At 53.0% G+C, this 18,187-nt stretch overlaps 1 protein-coding gene across 11 annotated transcripts in view; it reads right to left on the reverse strand.

Moving 5' to 3' along the window:
• Positions 1 to 634: 634 nt before the first annotated feature.
• The window catches only part of MAD1L1 (mitotic arrest deficient 1 like 1), a 408,034-nt gene continuing 390,481 nt past the window's right edge, over positions 635 to 18,187 (reverse strand). For all 11 annotated transcript variants that reach the window (XM_030801339.1, XM_030801341.1, XM_030801338.1 and 8 more), the window contains one exon: positions 635 to 1,088. In XM_030801339.1, the coding sequence (XP_030657199.1) occupies positions 930 to 1,088 (159 nt within the window). In that variant the 3' untranslated portion in view covers positions 635 to 929. The remainder of the gene's footprint in view (positions 1,089 to 18,187) is intronic.

An 18,187-nucleotide genomic window follows, 5' to 3' on the forward strand; every position in this document is an offset into this window, starting at 1 on the left:
GTCTCAGCAGCGGCGGCTCTGGAGCAAGGCCGTTCCCCTGGCTGCACCGGCTCCCCTCTGCTGGGCTCAGATAGCAGCACCTGCACCTCTGAATCATCAGCTCATTTTCCCCATGGCTGGAGAAGGCCAGGGCCACCGAGCTGGGTGGAGGGGACTCGATCTCCAGCCTCGAGGGCCAGGTGCTCCATCTGCCCCATGGGGTGGAGCCACCCCACACCCCTGGCTTTGGTGCTGCCAGCCAGGTCCAAGCCCTCTCTTGGCCCTGGAGTGATGGGCACAGAGGGCAGTCTCCCCTTGATGCACCCTTATCTGTGAGGACAGTCCCCCCAACCCCCGTGCCTCCATCCGGGTTCCATCAGCAAGCGGAAGCCCCGGAGCTGGGGCCTGGCCTCGAGGGGGGAGCTGGAAGCTGCTAAGCAGAGGGGCCTCAGCCCATGGTGGTGGGGAGGGCACCCCAGCCACCCTTGGTCCCAGCTGCCATCTGTGCGCTGGCCGTGCACTCCCTGAGCGGAGATGCATGACCCACCCTAACGTTGTCCGGGCTGCAGATGGCAGCAGCTGCTGACGGAGCTCCTGCCCCTCCTCCCTCCCACCCTGCTAGGGCTGGGCCTCAGATACACAGGGCGAGTGGGAGTGTCTGGGGGAGACGACTTTATTTATTTCACAAGGTGAGGAACCTGGGCTGTAGGAACCCGGGCTGGTGGCCGACACCCACACACCAGGCTCCGGGCCGCACGGGGTCTGCACGTGGGGAGGGTGCTGGTTGCCCCAGCAGGAAGCCGGACATAGGTCCCAGTGTGTCTGTCAGTCATGCCGCTGCCCTGTGGGGCTGGAGAGGCAGGACGTGCACCCAGCCTGTGGCTGGCAGGGCAGGGGACCTGCAGGTCAGGCCAAGCAGCGTGGCTCCGGCTATGCCCCGAGGCTGCAGGCTAGGCCACGGTCTGGCGGCTGAAGAGCTCGAGGGTGAGCGAGCTGAGGAAGGCGGGGATGCTGTCCTGGCGCCGCAGGTGCACCTCGATGAGCTCGCCCACCGTGTGTGAGAACTCCGTCTCCAGTAGCTGCATCTTGGAGCCCGAGGGGCTGGTGGCCTATGCGGTAGGCAAGAGACAAGACAGTGGTCAGCCCGACAGGCCTCTCCCTCTCCCCTCCCTCCCTACACAGCCCCTCCAGCCATGGGGGCTTCCCTCAGTCTGAGGACCTGGACAGGGGTAGATGTGTCCTCAACCCTGCCAGGCCTTATTCCAGGTCACCTAAAGGGACTGAATTAACCCAGGGCAAGGTCTCTGTCGTCTACGCAGACAGCTGGTGGTCCCAGGCACTGCGGGGTGTGCCCACCCCAAGGGGCTGCCACCTCGCTCCTTCCTCCTCCACCTGGGGGCTCCAGCACCTGTGCCCCCACCTGTGACAGGCCCCAGTGCCACTCTCCACTGAGGCTGGAGGACCCCACGCCCCGGGCAAGTCCTGCAACGCCTTCCAGACTGCCTGGGGCCCACGACCTCGTTTCCCCACTTGTGCAGGGGGCGTGCTGGGGGCCTGGGGGGAGGGGGAGTCTGGCTCTGTGGATTCTGCTGCCCAGAGGGCGGCCTCCTGTAACTGCAGAACAGGCAAGGAGGAGACAGCCCGGTGACCAGGAGCTTCCAGACAGTGCTGCAGGAGCCAGGGGACACAGGGCAGGAGCCACAGGGTTCAGGTCACACAGCAGGTCTAAGCGAGCTGCTGTGTCACGGTCCTGGGCTGTGGGGAGTGGACAGAGGCCCTTCTGAGCTGCCCCTGAGAGCCAGCCCCACCCCGGTCAGCACCCACACAGATGTCCCACACAGCCCCAGGTCACGCAGGACACAAACCCAGCCCACCACAAAGCTCCCTCTCAAACCACGTCCCTGAAAAGTCCTGTACCCAGAATATGCCCAGAACTCCCACAACTCCACCATGAAGAGGAAAGGGCCAATTAAACAAGGGGCGCTTGAACATTTCTCCAGAGAAGAGCCACACACGGCCAACGAGCTCATGCCAGGACGCCGGGCACCGAGGAAATGTGAATCGCAGCTGAGCGAGACAAGGACCTGCCTCGCACCGACGGCCACTGAGAACAAACACCACGCGCTGCTGGACTGAGGGGAATCAGACCCTCCGCATCGCTGGCGGGAGCGTGTGTGGTGCGGCCACTGCAAATAGCTGAACGCAGAGTCCATGGGCCCAGCACACGCCCGGGTGCGCAGCCAGGGGGTCTGAGCGCTGTCCACGGCAACACGATCCCATCACTAACAGATGGAAAGTGGAACCAGCCCTCAACCGCCGGAAGGAGAGAGAAAACCGGGTTTACCCGTCAACACTGCTTCGTACAGCCTAACTCTGAGACACGCTGCCACGCAGGCAAACCCCGAAAACATGCCCAGCTAGTCACAAAGACCTGTTGGCACAACTCCATGCCCTGGGGATGTCCTGGAGGGGCACGTCAGGGCTCAGGGCCGGTGGAAAGGCACCACGGTTAGACTGGTCGCGGCTGCACACTGAATGTGCCTGGAAGAACGGAACGGTAGATTTGAGGGTGAGCCGCATGTGTGTGCATCAGAGCTCAGGAAACCGTTTTGTAAAGCACTCCCTCCGCCCGGCAGCCCTCTGGGAACCCTCCCCAGGAGCCACAGGGCGCCCGGCCCGGCTGCACCCAGCTTGGTCCTGGCAGCTCCCCTGTCCACCGGAGCACATGCCTGAGCTGGGCCCGGCCCTGATGGTGTCGCACCCATCTGCTGTTGGCGCCCCTCCCCCCGCCACCTTTGGAGCACGTGCTGCCCCCGAGGCCCTGCGGCCTGACCTGTTCCTGCACCTCCTCTGTCTCTCAGGAGCCGTCCCCCTGCCCTCCCCCGTTCCTGCTGCCTTAGTACATTTGGCCTTGTCATAGTTCAACACAAACCATTTTTAAACAAAAACAAGAGAAACCACTCTGACCTTTTACTAAGAAAATCCTTTCATTTCTGCCTTCTGCTCTTGATTCTGAATTTCTCCCCCTAAATGTCAGAGGGGCTGATTCTCCTGCAGCTGCCGGGCAGGGGTGGGAGGCAGTGTGGGAAGAAGTCTCCTTAGCCAGCCCTTCGCCCCCCTCCCAACCCAGGGCTGGCAACCTGGCTGGGCCTGGGGCACTGTGGTGCAGACTCCGGCCAGGCTGGACCAAAGAACAGCTGTTCTCCAGGCACCCGCCTTCCCCGGCCCTCAGAGGCTGGCAGGCTTTGAGAACCTGGCCGCTCATTTCTAAAAATATTTTTTTTTAGAGACAAGTCTCACTCTGTCACCCAGGCTGGAGTGCAGCAGCATGATCATGGCTCAGCCTCGAACTCCTGGGCTCAAGTGACCCACCTCAGCCTCCTGAGCAGCTGGAATGACAGGCATGTGCCACTACACCTGGCTAATGTTTAAATTTTTTTTAGAGATAGACTTTAGCTATGTTGCCCAGGCTGGTCTCAAACTCCTGGCCTGATGTGATCCTCCTGCCTCAGCTTCCCACGAGGTGAGGATTACAGGTGTGAGCTCTGATCATTCTTTATTCGAAACAGGTGCACCCCGCCAGCGTCAGCAAAACAGCTGCTCCCAATGGTAGGCCGGGCCGCCCACTCACGGCTGCTACAGCACCTCCTCTCTGCTGGCCTCAGGCGGCTCTGGAAGAATGACGCCCTAAGATACTGCGCTGCCCTCCAGGTGGGGGCGGGGGTGGACAGGCAGGAGTGACCAGTGCTACTCTCCCAGCTCAAACCCCACACGAAGGCAGACCCAGCGTTTGCAAAACACCAGCCCCCTGTGAACAAGTCGACCTGCCGTGCAGCCCACCTCTGACTCCATTTCCCCCAGCCTACCCGGCCGCACTGGGAGGCGCCACCTCGGTCCAACACGCCGGCAGCACTCCGGCATGAGCAGGACCTGCTGAATGAGTGGCGCTGGGCCCATCCATCTCTGCTTAGCCCTCTGCCATGTTCAAATATCACACAGTCCCCAGGTACCTTGTAAATCACTAGAATTAGGGGCTGCTCACTTAAAATTAGAGCACAATTTTTTAAAAAGCAAATTGCCAGTAAGACACGTTGGCTGTGGCTGGAAATATTTATGGGGCTGCCTGCGCGCTGGCTCTGGCTTCCTCTCCCTTCTGTCTGGCTGGCCGAGCTGCCACCTGTCTAGTCTGCACACACGGCGGCCGTGTGGCTGGCGGGTGCCCTGGGGGAGACTGAGACACTCACTCTTAATGAAGACACTCGCGGCGTCCATTGTGGCCACTGCACTCCAGTCCAGATCCTGGCTGGCCTGGCCTGGGGCTCACCTGCCCCTCTGGAAGCAGAGCAGGCCTGCCCTGGAGGGCTAGGGGCCTCTGCGGCGTGTCTGTGGAACATGTGGGCCCGGGAGTGCGTGCCCGGCCCCCATTCCAGCTCTGCCACGTGAGCAGTGCTCACACGGTGCCTGGGGCTGAGGGGCCTTACTAAGCGCTCGTCCCACCATCCCCTGAGCCGAGCCCCGTAGTGTCCCAGCGGGCATGGACAAGAGGCACGGGGTGAGGGAGGGGTGGGGGCTGACAAGGTGCTTGGAGAGCAGAGACAGCACCTCTCTCCACACCACCACCCGCAGGATGTGGTGGGGCTCGGAGGCCAAGGGGGAAGTGTGGGGGATTCCTGTCAAGAGCAAGACCCCCTGCTGCTGAGGGTCCAAGAGAAACTCCATGACGGGGAAACTCGAGGGGAAGAAGCTAGAGACGGAATGAAGGAAGCCCTGAATCCTGGCTCAAACAAGCAAAGCTGAAATAATGCAGTAAAATGAGAAGACACGCAGGAAATGGAAACGATGCTACTTAGAGATACTGCGAAGTTATGTGAATCTTGTTCATCTGTGGGGTGGCATGAAGAGGTGGAGGCCACAGCAGTGGACATCAAAACCAGAAACCAGTCAGAGAAAGACAACAGGAAAACGGTGTAAGTGCCTGGAAATTAAACAGCACACTTCTAAGTAATTCACGAGTCAAATGGAATGCCTCGAAGGAAATAGAACAGCATGGAAACAAGAATACAGCATAATGAAATTTGCCAGACGCACCCAAGGCAGTGCTTCGAGGGAAACGGACAGCACTCAATGCCTGTATCAGGAAAGGAGAAAGATCTCAAATCAGTTCTCTAAATTCCTACTTCAAGAAACGAAGGGAAAAGCAAGCCCGAAGCAGCAGGAGGAAATAATAAAAGTCGGAATGAACAGGAAAACAAAAGACAGTTCCTAAAAGCAAAAACTGGTTCTTTAAAAAAACAGCAGTAAGGCCGGCCAGGAGCAGGGGCTCATGCCTGTAATCTTTGCACTTTGGGAGGCCAAGGCGAGAGGATCGCTTGAGCCCTGGAGTTGGAGACCAGCCCGGACAACACAGTGAGGCCCCATCACTATAATCAATCAGCCAGGTGTGGTGGCATGCACCTGTAGCCCCAGCTATGTGGCATCATGTGGGCCTAGGAGTTTGAGGCTGTAGTGAGCTATGATCACACCACTGCACTCCAACCTGGGCTACAGAGTGAAGTCCTGTCTCAAAAATTTGTTAAAAAGACCAGCAACGATAAAATCGATAAACCCCTCGCAAAACTGACAAAGATTAAAAAGGGGAGAGTGAAATGACCAATATCAGAAATGGAAATATTACAATAGATCTAGAAGCTATTAAAATAACAATAAAAAATACTACAGCAAAATCCGAACTGGATGGATTCCTCGAAAACCGCATCCTACCAAAACGTGCCAAGATAAAACAGACAGCCTCGGTAGTCCTATAACCATTAAATAAATCGAGTTTGTCGTAATTAAAATGCTACTCAAAATCTCCAGTCCCAGATGGTTTCACTAGAAAGTTTTACCAAACATTAAATATGAATTAATACCAATTTTACACAATCCCTTTTCAGTTAACAAAAGACAGGGAAACACCTTTCCACTATTAACCTTGTACTGAAACCAACAAGGATGGTGCACACACAAAAATAAGTATCAGTCTCTCATGAACTTCGATGCAAAAATACTCAACAAATACTAACAAATGGAATCGAGCAATATACGAAAAAGAGCATCACACCCGGACCAAGTGGGATTCAGTTTAGGTGTACAACAAAGGCTAGTTCAGATTCGAAAATCAATCAATGTTATCAACGGGCTAAAGGAAAATAATATGATCCTATTGATACAGGCAAAGCATTTGACAAAATTTAATCTCCATTCCTGAGAAGAACTCTCGCAAAGCAGGAATCGAGGGAAAGTCCTCCGACTTGGTAAAAAGCACCACAAAGAACCCTCAGCTCACGCTGCTTCACGGAAGAGTCTGGCCGCCTTCCCTCATTCGGTCAGCGGAGAGCTGGCTTTCCCCACTCATCCTCAACCCAGCATGGGAGCTCCTCACGCCAGGGCATGCAGGTAAGAAAAGGAAAGCAGCAGCATAGGGATTGGAAAAGAACAGAACTGTCCCTACTCGCAAATGACATGACGGCCCACGTGGAAAACCCTAAGCAATCTGCAGAAAACTCCTAGAATGACACGACGGCCCACGTAGAAAATCCTGAGCAATCTGCAGAAAACTCCTAGATTGACACAATGGCCCACGTGGAAAATCCTGAGCAATCTGCAGAAAACTCCTCGAACACTAAGTGAGTTCACAAAGGTTGCAGGAAAGAAGATGAACATACAAAAATTAACCACATTTCTATAAAGCAATTGCAAACAAGTGAAAAACAGAATTAGAAGGCAATATAATTTACAAAACATCTTAAATACTTGGGTATAAATCTAACAAAAACTTGTATAGTGTCTGTTTGCAGAAGGTTAGGAAATACTGATGAAAGGAATCAAAAGAATGTTTGTACAAATAGATACAATGTTTGTGAACTGGAAGACTTATAGTAAATCAATTTTTCCAAAATTGATCTTTGGTTTTAATGTAATTGGTGTCTAAACTTCAGCATATATATGTGTGTGTGTGTGTGTGTGTATATATATATATATATATATATATATTTTTTTTTTTTTTTTTTTTTTGGAAAGAGGGTCTTATTCTGTCACCCAGGCTGGAGCGCAGTGGTGCGGTCTTGGCTCACTGCAGCCTCACGAAATCTTCCTGCCTCAACGTGCCACGTAGCTGGTAACTACAGGTGTGCACCACCACTCATGGCTGTATTTTTTTCGTAGAGATGGGGTCTCCCTGTGTTGTCCAGGCTGGTCTCCAACTCCTGGCCTCAAGCGATCCTTTTGCCTTGGCTTCCCCAAGTGTTGGGATTACAGGTGTGAGCCATCACGACTGGCCAGCAACTTTTTTTTTTTTTTTTTTTTTAGAGAGACACAAGATTATTCTAAAATGTATATGGAAAGCAATTCCGAAAAAGAAGAGTGGAGGATTGCCCTTCCTGATGCTGAGAACTGTACAGCTACAGCACAGCGTTATACGGCTCCTATGTCAGACAGACATGGCTGGGGCAGCGCTGGAGGGGAGATGTGGAGACCAGCGGAACAGAACAGAGGAACTCAAAAGAGACCCACAGATACGTCCAGGCCACTTTCTAACAGAGAATATTATGCTGTGACCACGTGGGACTTAGTCTAGGTGTGCACGGCTAGCTTGGTATTTGAAAATCAATGTAATCTGCTATATCAACAGGCTAAAGAATAAACAACATATGATCCTATTAATTGATACAGAAAAGTCACAAAAAAGTCACAAAGGCGCTTGCTTCAATGGAGGAAGGACAGTCTTGTCTCTGCTACAGCTGGTGCCAGAGCAGCTGGACATACTTAGTTAAAAAAAAATTTTTTTTGACCGAAACCTCACATCTCATATAAATTTTAACTCAAACTGTATCATGAACTTACATGTAAAACACAGAATTACTTTAAAAAAGAAATCTTCAGGATCTGGATGAGGCAGAGCTCTGACGCTCAACACCAAAGCACGATCCATAGAATAAAATTAAAATGGATAAATGGGCCTCGCCAACATTTTAGGAAATTGCACAGTGGAAGAGCCTGTGAAGCAGATAAAAGGACAAGCTACACGATAGGGCGCCAGCGTCTCCCTGCCCATCTCTCCTAGAATGCCACGGCCACTGGGGACCCTGGCACCTGGAGGGGCCAGTGCACAGAACCCGGAGGGGTGACTGCAGCGTCTTAACCCCAAGTGAGATTCCTGCCTGTGCCCTGGCCCCACGGGGCAAGGCCCACATCTGTCTTCTCCCTTTTCCCAGGACAGACCTCACCAGGCTGGAGAGTGGCCTGGGCACAGAGGCCGGGGCTGTGGCATTGGGGGCCATCGTGAGGGCAGAGCGCCCAGGTGTTCTCAGACACACCCCTGCTCCCACTGGCCTTCCTGGGAGAAGCACCCCCTTGTTCCAGATGAGAAGCCACAGCTGCTGGGCAGGGGGAGGCACGAATATTCCATGCTCGGATCTGCAAGCGCCACGCGCCTAACTGGACACAGCTCCAGGCGCCTGCTTCCCTGAAGCCCGATCCTCCTGTCCCTGGTGTGCTGCAAGCGCCGCTCCCGAGCAGGGCTGTGTGTGGGGAGAGGAAAGGAGCCCTCGGGGGAAGTTATGCTGGGGGCCCATTTGTAGGGGGAGGGAGAGCGGGAAGCAAGGTCCATGAGGATGGGGGGTCCTGACCGGGGGGCTGCTCCCTCTCCTGGGCCTGGGCACTGCAGGAAAACGGCGGGCAGTCAGACCACCTCCCGGCTGCCACCACACGCCCTCGACAGACCTTCCAGATAGACGGCTCGATCCTGACTGGAGCACTGCCAGCCCCAACGCCTCCCCTCTTACACCACCTGCTTGTGCAGGCCTGGTGGCAGAGCTACCGGCGTGGGGGGCTTTCACACCCACCAGAACTAGCTTTTAACCTCGGCTTGGCCACCAGGAAGCTGCGTGACCCTGGGCACACCGACACACCTCTCTGAGCCCGGTCTGCATGCTGGGCATTGCCGAGAAGACGAATGAAGTCAGGTGTGTAAAACCGTCGGGCTCGGGAGACACCGAGCACAATGGGATGAGGAAACCCCCGGGCCACGAGGATGGTGGCTGCCCCGTGCCCTGGCGCCATCGGATGGTGACGACTGGGAAGCGAGCTGCTGCCGGCCTTGTTCCCACCTCACTGCAGCAGGACTGGTTGTCTGCCAGGCCCCGGAGCCCCCAGGCTTCCCACAGAGGCTCCCCCACCAGGGCCCGCGGGAGAGGAGATGGACATGCCTGGCTGGCCTCTGCCGGGGCAGCCACAGGTCCCTGTGAACCTTGCTTGTAGAAGACACCTGCTCTCAAAGCCAGCAAAGGTGAGATTTTTTTTTGTCTTGAGGCTGTAAGGAAATCAAAGTGTTTTCAACTTCAAAAGACTCTCCAGGCTTCTCAAGTTGAGAATCTGACGCATCCCAGGCACTTTCATGCACACATGGGGCGAGCCGGGGAGAAGACTCAGCTGCGTCCACCGAGAGTAAGCCTTGAACTTCAGGGGTGAGAAAACCCTTCCAGTTCACACTGCGGCATGACACACTCTCACACCCACACTCACAGAGTGCAAAAGGACCCTTAGAAAATCATCAAAATGTTAACAGCGGTTAACTCGGAGTGTTGGGATGGAAAGTGACTCATGGTTCTCTGCATTTTCCAGATTTTTTTATATGCTGCATATTTGTAATTAGGAAAAAAGTATATCTAGATTATATCTGCAAGAGCAGAAGAGCTTCAAGACAGGCCGATGAGCACACGGGTTCCCCACTGCGGACACACGCAATCCTCAATCCTTATCCACCTGGCCTGCAACCCTCGAGCGTCTTGCTCGTCTGCCCGTCTGGCTGGAGCATCTCCAGATGCTCTGTGGGAGGCCCCTCTGTGGGCTGCTGAGGCCGGTGCTGCCCGCCCACCTGCCCCAGATGTCCTGGGCCTGGGGTGCCACGCTGGCGTTGCGGCTGGCATCTTGGCTGGTGGCACCACAGACGCCGGGCATGGGTCACAGCGCAAGCCCAGCCAGCTGGTGGGGGTGGGTGGTGCTGGTCAGGTGGCCACAGCAGAGTCCGCTGAGGCCACCTGTCATAGGGCTGCTGCTGAGGTGTGACAGACACGGGCCCACGCCCCTCGGCACCCAGTGGCCAGGGCACCCGGGTTGGGCTTGCGCAAATCCCAGGTGGGGCACAGCTCTGTCTGTCCACAGGTCTTTGTGGTGCCCCTCTGAGTGCCTGTGAACAGTGCTGGGCAGTCTCACCATGCATACAGCTCTGCATGAACCTCCCTAAAAAGTCTCAGGGGCTGAAGGCCTTGGACCATGGCATCAGGGTCCAAAAGTGATAAACCTGGGTAATGTGTGCCCTCATCCCAGCAGGTGCTGCTGGGGGTTAGAGGTCAGCACAGTCCCAGCCCCGGGGTTGAAGGCCAGCGCGGTCCCAGCTTGGCTTCATGACCTCGGCGGCAGTGATCTGTATCCCAAAGGTTGGCCGTGAAAACGTCAAGACCGTGCTGAGCCTGCCGGGTACAGCGTGAAAATGGCTGGTGCCACCGTGGTCTACACAACCAGTTAGACCGGGATACCAAGGACTCCTGGCAGCCTCACACCTCACAGCTGGGCTCTGCACAGGAGTCTCAGGTGCTGTGGGGCCAGCATGCCTGCTGCACATCCACGGCCCGAGGGTGACCCAGGAGCAGCAGTCACTGCCGAGTCCTGATAGTCACTGCCTGGCCTGTCCGTGCTCTGAGAAGGGAGACAGCAAGCTTCTCGCCTCTGGTGTGTTACCTCGGCCGAGGGACTCCTCCTCCAGGCTGGCCACAGGACTTGTTCCAGTCCATGCCTGACTCCCCCGCTCACGGCCTCACTCCCTCATGGATGCCCGCGGCCAGTCCAGCCCCACCCTGCACAGGCCCCCCAGCTCCAGGCCCAGCACAGCTCAGCTCCTCGGAGCTCCTGGTCGGGAGGTCCAGGTCTGACCCCAAGACACCCTGCTGTGTGCACGGCCCTCAGCTCCCACCCCTCTCTGCCCCACTGTCCCTCTGGTGTCCCTCGGGGGAGGCGACGCAGCCGAGCCCAAAGGAGGCCTCGCAGATGCTGCCACGTGAACACTGCGCCGAGGGCCTGGCAGCAACTGGGTCAGGACAGCTTGGACAGAATGCTGAGAACAAATGTCCCGGCATGAAGTTCCAAAGAACGGAAGCTGGCAAAAAGCGTGTCCGGCACGGGGAAAATAGCTCAGCCAATTATTCCTGCCTAATTGTACCGAGGAAAGCATCTAAATACTGCCTGTGCTAATTATACCAGCGTTATTGGGGTTTATCTTCCCGGCGAGGGTGACCTTTCCTTCAAGAGTGACTGGCGGGGCGGGCAAGGCCAGGCACCCCAGCAGTCGCAGAAAAATCCCAAACCAACAATTATTATTATTATTATTCTATTTATACAGCTCCCCCTCGCACACGGGCGTTCTGCTTTACAGCCACACGCAGCTGCTCCTGCAGCCGCAGCCGGAGGGGAGCTGAGGGAGTGGGGGCACCGGCTCGGGGTGGGGCGGCCTGCGCAGCCCCTGCTGTGAGTGGCATCCGCCACGGGCGGCTCCAAGGGCCGTGGAAGGGCATGGAGGCCACAGGGATGAGTTACAGGAGGTGGCGGGGAGAGAGAAGCAGCTGAGTGTGGGTTAAAAGACAGGGACTGGCCCTGAGGGCAGCAGGAGCGCAGAGCACAGTGAAGGTTAAGGGAAGAAAGGGGACGCGGCGGGCAGGCGGGACGGGTGCTCAGCTCAGGCACGCAGGTGAGGAGGGAGGAGCTGCAGCACAGCCATTGCCCAGTGGCTCCCTGAGCCCCACCCAGGTGTGGGGTCCTCCCCTCCTGAGCCCGGCCTGGGTGTGGGGTCCTCCCCTCCTGGGCCCCGCCTGGCTGCGGGGTCCTCCCCTCCTGGGCCCGGGCTAGACAGCACCACCCTTTCCAGATGTAGCCGAATGAGGAGGAGAGGAGAGGACGTCAGTGGCCTCTGCGCCTTCTCACCTCCACCCAGGCGAGGCCCATGCTGCTGGGGGTGACGTTTCGTGGAGCACCAGGCTTAGGGCAATGTGATGCTGAGGATGCGGGGTGAGGGGGGCTGGAGATGCAGGCCTGCCCTCCTGTGAGGCTGCCCCTCTTATCTGCTGTGGGCCCCGGGGACTATCAGTTTGTCTCTCTGAGCTGAAGTTTCCTGAATGTAAAATGGAGACAAAATGCCTATTTTCCCACCTCAGAGGGTGGCCGGCAGCTTCCGGCCAAGACAGAGCCACAAGGACAGATGCACCTGCCATCTGAAACAGCCAGAATATGAGGCATCAAATGTGAAACAACAGTTTTCAGTCAGGAAGGGTGGCGGGCCCTGAGACACGGGGCGAGCCCGAGGAGACCGGTCACGGCCCAGGCAGGGCCTCAGGGGACCCGAGTTGAGGGACAGGGCTGGAGCTGGAGCCGGGGCCCAGGAGAGAGTGCTGGAGAGGAGGGCTGAGTTCCCTGGAGTGCTCGGTGAGAGGCTGAGAAAACCTGGAGCATTAGAGAGAAAAACCCAGAAAACGGCGCCTGAAGCTCACACTGGGCTGGAGCAGTGCCTGTCTCCGGCAGCCTCGTGGGAAAGCCTGTGAACTAGGCAGCTCCAGGGCACAGCACTGAGATGGACGCCCCTCAGCAAGGGGCGGTGTGAGCCCCAGACAGACGCTGCCCTGCTCCCACCTCACACTTCCTAAACCGAGACCCAGAGAACCAGGCTGTTTCCAAGTACCTGAACTGTGTCTCCGAACAGAGCTCACGAATATTTATAGGAACACATGCACGTGCACACACAGCCCCGCAGCACTCAACAAAGAGAAAATCGGCTGAGTGAAACAAACCTAGGGCTGACCTGACGTCAGAAGCGGCAGATCACATTAAGTCACTGTAACTTTGCTCCATATGCCCAAAAAGTTGAGGACAGACATAAAAGGGACAAAAAAGAGCCAAATTGACCTTCTAAGGATGAAGACAACAAGTGCGGGGACGGATCCATGCCAGATCAGACATTGCGGAAACAGGATCAGTGAAGCTGCAGATACAACCACGGAAACCGTCCGAGATGAAACAGATAAGAAAAAGAAAGAAAAGCGCATACAAACAAAAAGGAAAAAACGGAAAGATAAATATAAAGGAGGCAGCACATTGGGTGTGGGCTGCGGGGTGACGTCACGTGGCCTGACACATGGGGCGGGAGTCCTAGGAGGCGGGCTGGTGGCACTTCTGAAATGGCCCCTGATGGTCCCCACCTCCAGGCATCACCCGCATCAGCGCCAGCCCTTCAATGTGACTTATAGCTGATGGAAAGTGTGGCGCAAGTGCTGGCTGTCCCCTCTGCGGTCGCGTCACAGCAGCCGTGACTTCTGCGGCTCCCACCCTGGTTCTCAGCACTCTGACACGCCAGCTGCCGCGCGTGAGCTGCCCACATGGCGAGGAGCTGCCATAGGAACCGAGCACAGCAGCCCAACCACGGATGAGAAACAGAATCCTTCTGATGGCCACGCGGGTGTAGCTGGATGTGGGGCCTTCCCCAGCAGAGCCAAGAGGACCATGGCTGGTGAGATCTCTGAGCAGAGAGCCAGCTCAGCCACACTTGGACTCCTGACCTCAGAAGCCACGAGCCACTGAGCTCTGCAGCGATGTTATTCAAGGACTGGTTGCCAATGGTGCGGACAGGAAAGAGTCTTGAAAAAGTAATGGCCCCAATTTTCTGAAATGTGTGCAAAAGTGTACACTGAGAGATCTGAGAAGTTCAAAGAACCCCAACCACCAAAAAAAAAAGGGGGGGATGACATCAAAGTATACAAAGCACATCATAATCAAACTGCTCAAAACCAGTAGTACAGATTAAATATTAAAAGCAGTCAGAGGAAGAAAGGACAATTGACTGACAGAGGAACAAAGATGAGGATGACAGCAGACTTCTCAGAGGAAATACTGGAATTAAGAAGACAGTGAGATCACCTCTGTAAAGTACAGAAAGACAAAAAAAATCCCAGAATTCTCCACCCAGTGGAAATAGCTCCCCCCAAATAAAGACTTCTTCAGGTGTGCAAGAGCTTAAAATATCCCAAAGTAGCTGATTTGCACTGCAAGAATATTAAAGGAAGCCCTTCAGACAGAAGGAAAATGAGGATGCAAACAGGGCTTACACAACAGGCCAGGCACGGTGGCTCACACCTGTAATCCCAGCACTGTGGGAGGCCGAGGTGGGACGATCACCTGAGGTCAGGAGTTCAAGACCAGCCTGGCCAACATGGTGAAACCCTGTTGGGGCCAATACAAAAATTGGCCACGTGTGTTGGTGCATCCCTGTAATCCCAGCTACTCGGGAGGCTGAGGCAGGAGAATCGCTTTAACCTGGGAGGCGGAGGTTGCAGTGAGCCGAGATTGCGCCACTGCACTCCAGCCTGGGTGACAGAGTGAGACTCTGTCTCAAACAATAAAAATAAAAATAAAAACAAACATGGGCCTACACAACAAGAAGGAAGAACAGCCCTACTCCTTCCATGAATGAGGGGTGGGAGCCGCATGTGCAGACATATACAACATTTACAACTATTATTTACATCTCTTTCAAAGATAACTGACTAAACAGAAATAAAAACAAAGTATTGTGGGGTTTATCATGTGCATAAATAAAATATAAGCAGAGGACTAAGGCAGGAAGGAGAAGACTGGAAGTATGTGACTGTCAGGTTCTCACACTACACACAAGGTGGTGTCGTATCATTCGAGGATGACTGTGTTAAAGATCTACATACCCTAAATCCTAACACAACCTGTAAAAAAGACAGTTAACAAATCAAAAAAGGAGACACATGAACTTGTGAAAAATTCAATCCAAGAAAGGCAGAAAAAGAGGGAAGAAAAAAGAACAAAGGACAGACAGGACAAACAGAAAACAAGTAACAAGTTGATAGACTTATCTAATCAAAGTAGTAATCAATTTAAATGTAAATGGCCTAAACGCCCCAGTGAAAAGGCAGAGATTGTCAGATTTTATGCACATTTAAGACTCAGCTATATCCTGCTTTTAAGAAGCACATTTTAACTATGAAGACACAGTAGATTAAAAGTAACGTGAATCAGATACAGCGTGCTCACAGAAGCCAATTCGCCCTGTGTTCATATGAGCACACCTCGCTTCATCCGTTGCCTGACTGCTTCACAGACACTGCATTTTTTACAAGTTTAACGTCTGTGTCTGGCAAGTCTATCGGCACTATTTTTCCAAAAGCATGGATTCACTTCATGTCTGTGTCGTATATATTTCCGACTTTTTCATTATTAATATTATGGTAGTCTGTCATCTGTGATCTTTGATGTCACCATTGTAATTGTTTCAGAGCGCCACAAACAGTGCCCATAAGATAGCAAACTTAACTGACAAATGTGTGTGTGTTCTGACTGCTCCGCTAACCAGCCATCCCCCATCTCTCTCCATCTCCTTGGGCCTCCCCATTCCCTGAGACATGACCATCACAACAATATTGAAGCCAGCCCCATTAATAACCCTAGAACGGCCTCTAGGTGTTCAAGTGAAAGAAGACTCATGTGTCTCTCACTGTAAATCAAAAGCTAGAGATAATTAAGTTTAGTGAGGAAGGCATGTTGAAAACTGAGACAGGCCAAAAGCTAGGTCTCTTGCACCACATGGCTAGCCTGCAAAGGAGAAGTTCATACAGGAAATTGCAAGGGTTATTCCCGCACACACATGAACAAGAAAGCAGAACAGCCTTACTGCTAATATGGAGATCTTCAGGACGGTAAATGAGCCCTCGGGGCCCTTAAGAATGATGCTACGTCTTCTCTCTCTGTGCTCTATCAGTGGAACAACAAAGCCTGGATGACAGCACATCTGTTCAAACGTAGCACAGTGCATTGAATATTTTAAGCCCACTGTTGGGACCTTCTGCTCAGAAAACAAAATTCCTTTCAAAATATTATTGCTCACTGACAATGCAACTAGTTACTGGGCTCTGATGGAGATGAACGTTGTTTCTATGGCTGCTAACACAGCATCCATCCTGTAGCCCCTAGATCAAGGGACAATTGACTTTCAAGTGTTATTATTTAAGACATATATTTTGTAAGGCTATAGTTGTCACAGAGTGCTTCCTCTAATGAATCTGGGCAAAGTCAACTGAAAACTTTCCGGAAAGGAGCTGTCATTCTAGATGCCATTAAGAACATTAGTGATTTACGGGAGGAGGTCAAAGTATCACCATTAACAGGAGTTTGCAGAAGTTGGTTCCAACCCTCATGGATGACTTGGTTCAAGAAGACGTCAGTGGAGGAAGATGGACAGATGTGGTGAAAATAGCAAGAGAACTAGAATTAGAAGCAGAGCCTGAAGATGTGACTAAATTGCTGCAATCTCATGATCAAGCTTGAATGGATGAGGAGCTGCTTCTTATGAATGAACAAAGAAAGTGGTTTCTTGAGATGGAATGTGCTCCTGGTGAAAATGCTGTGAACACTGTTGAAAAATGACAGCAAAGTACATAAACTTAGTTGATAAAGCAGTTTGAGGGGTTGAGAGGATTGGCTCCAAGATAGAAAGAACTTCTACTGTAGGTAAAATGGTATTAGAGAGCACGGCATGATACAGAGAAGTCTTTCATGAGAGGAAGAGTCAATCAATGTGGCCAGCTTCATTGCTGGGTTTTTTTTTTTTTTTTTTTTTTTTTTTTTGCGGGGGGGATGGAGTCGTGCTCTGTTGCCCAGGCTGGAGTGCAGTGGCGTGATCTCAGCTTACTGCAACCTCCACCTCCCAGGTTCAAGCGATTCTCGTGCCTCAACCTCCCAAGTAGCTGGGATTTCAGGTATGTGCCACCATGCCTGGCTAATTTTTGTATTTGTAGTAGAGACAGGGTTTCACCATGTTGGCCAGGCTGGTCTTGAACTACTGGCCTCAAGTGATCCACTTGCCTCGGCCTCCCAAAGTGCTGGGATTACAGGTGTGAGCCACCGCACCCAGCCCGTTGGTGTTTTTAAGAAACTGTCACAACCACCCCAGCCTTCAGCAACCACCACCCTGATCCATCAGCAGCCATCACCATCAAAGCAAGAACCTACACCAGCAAAGAGATTACAACTGGCTAAAGGTTCGGGTGATCATTAGCATTTTTAAGCAATAAAGTATTTTTAAAATCAGGACATGTACATTGTTTTTTTGTTTTTTTTTGAGACGGAGTCTCGCTGTTGCCCAGGCTGGAATCAGTGGTGAGATCTCGGCTCACTGCAGGCTCCGCCCCCCGGGGGTTCATGCCATTCTCCTGTCTCAGCCTCCCGAGTATCTGGGACTACAGGCGCCCGCCACCTCGCCCAGCTAATTTTTTTGTATTTTTTAGTAGAGACGGGATTTCACCATGTTAGCCAGGATGGTCTCAATCTCCTGACCTCGTGATCCACCCGCCTTGGCCTCCCAAAGTGCTGGGAGGATTATAGGAGTGAGCCACCACGCCCGGCCCATTGTTTTTTAAAGACGTAATGCTGTTGTACACTTGATAGACTACAGCATAGGATAAACATAACTTTTACATGCACTGGGAAACAAAATTCATGGGACTCCCTTTATTGTGATATTGGCTTAATCACAGTGGTCTGGAACCAAATCTGCGATATACCTAAGGTTGCTTATTGACAGTGCAACTCTGTATCGATAAAGTAGATTTCAGAGCAAAGAATATTACTATCAATAAAGGTCATTTCATAATGATAAAAGGGTCCATTTATATATGAAACAACTGGAATGCAAGAAGGAATAGAGAAATCTGTAATTATAGTCAGAGATGTCAATATTTGTCTATCAATAACTGATAAAATAGGAAGACAGAAAATTGGCAAGGATATAGAAGCTTTGCAAACATTATTAAAAATGTCAGCTACTTGACATCAATATAGCACATTCCAGTGGGATACAGGATACACACAGATTTCAAGTACACACACAAACATTTACCAAGGCAGTAACATTCTGGATGGATCTTAAAACAAATTTCAAGAAATGTGACCAGATGCAGTGGCTCACGCCTGTAATCCCAGCACTTTGGGAGGCCGAGGCAGGTGGATCACCTGAGATCAGGAGTTTGAGACCAGCCTGGCCTGATGAAACCCCATCTCTACTAAAAATACAAAAATTAGCTGGGTGTGGTGGCACATGCCTGTAATC

The sequence above is a fragment of the Nomascus leucogenys genome, chromosome 20, assembly GCF_006542625.1.
Source record: "Nomascus leucogenys isolate Asia chromosome 20, Asia_NLE_v1, whole genome shotgun sequence".
Taxonomy (NCBI): domain Eukaryota; kingdom Metazoa; phylum Chordata; class Mammalia; order Primates; family Hylobatidae; genus Nomascus; species Nomascus leucogenys.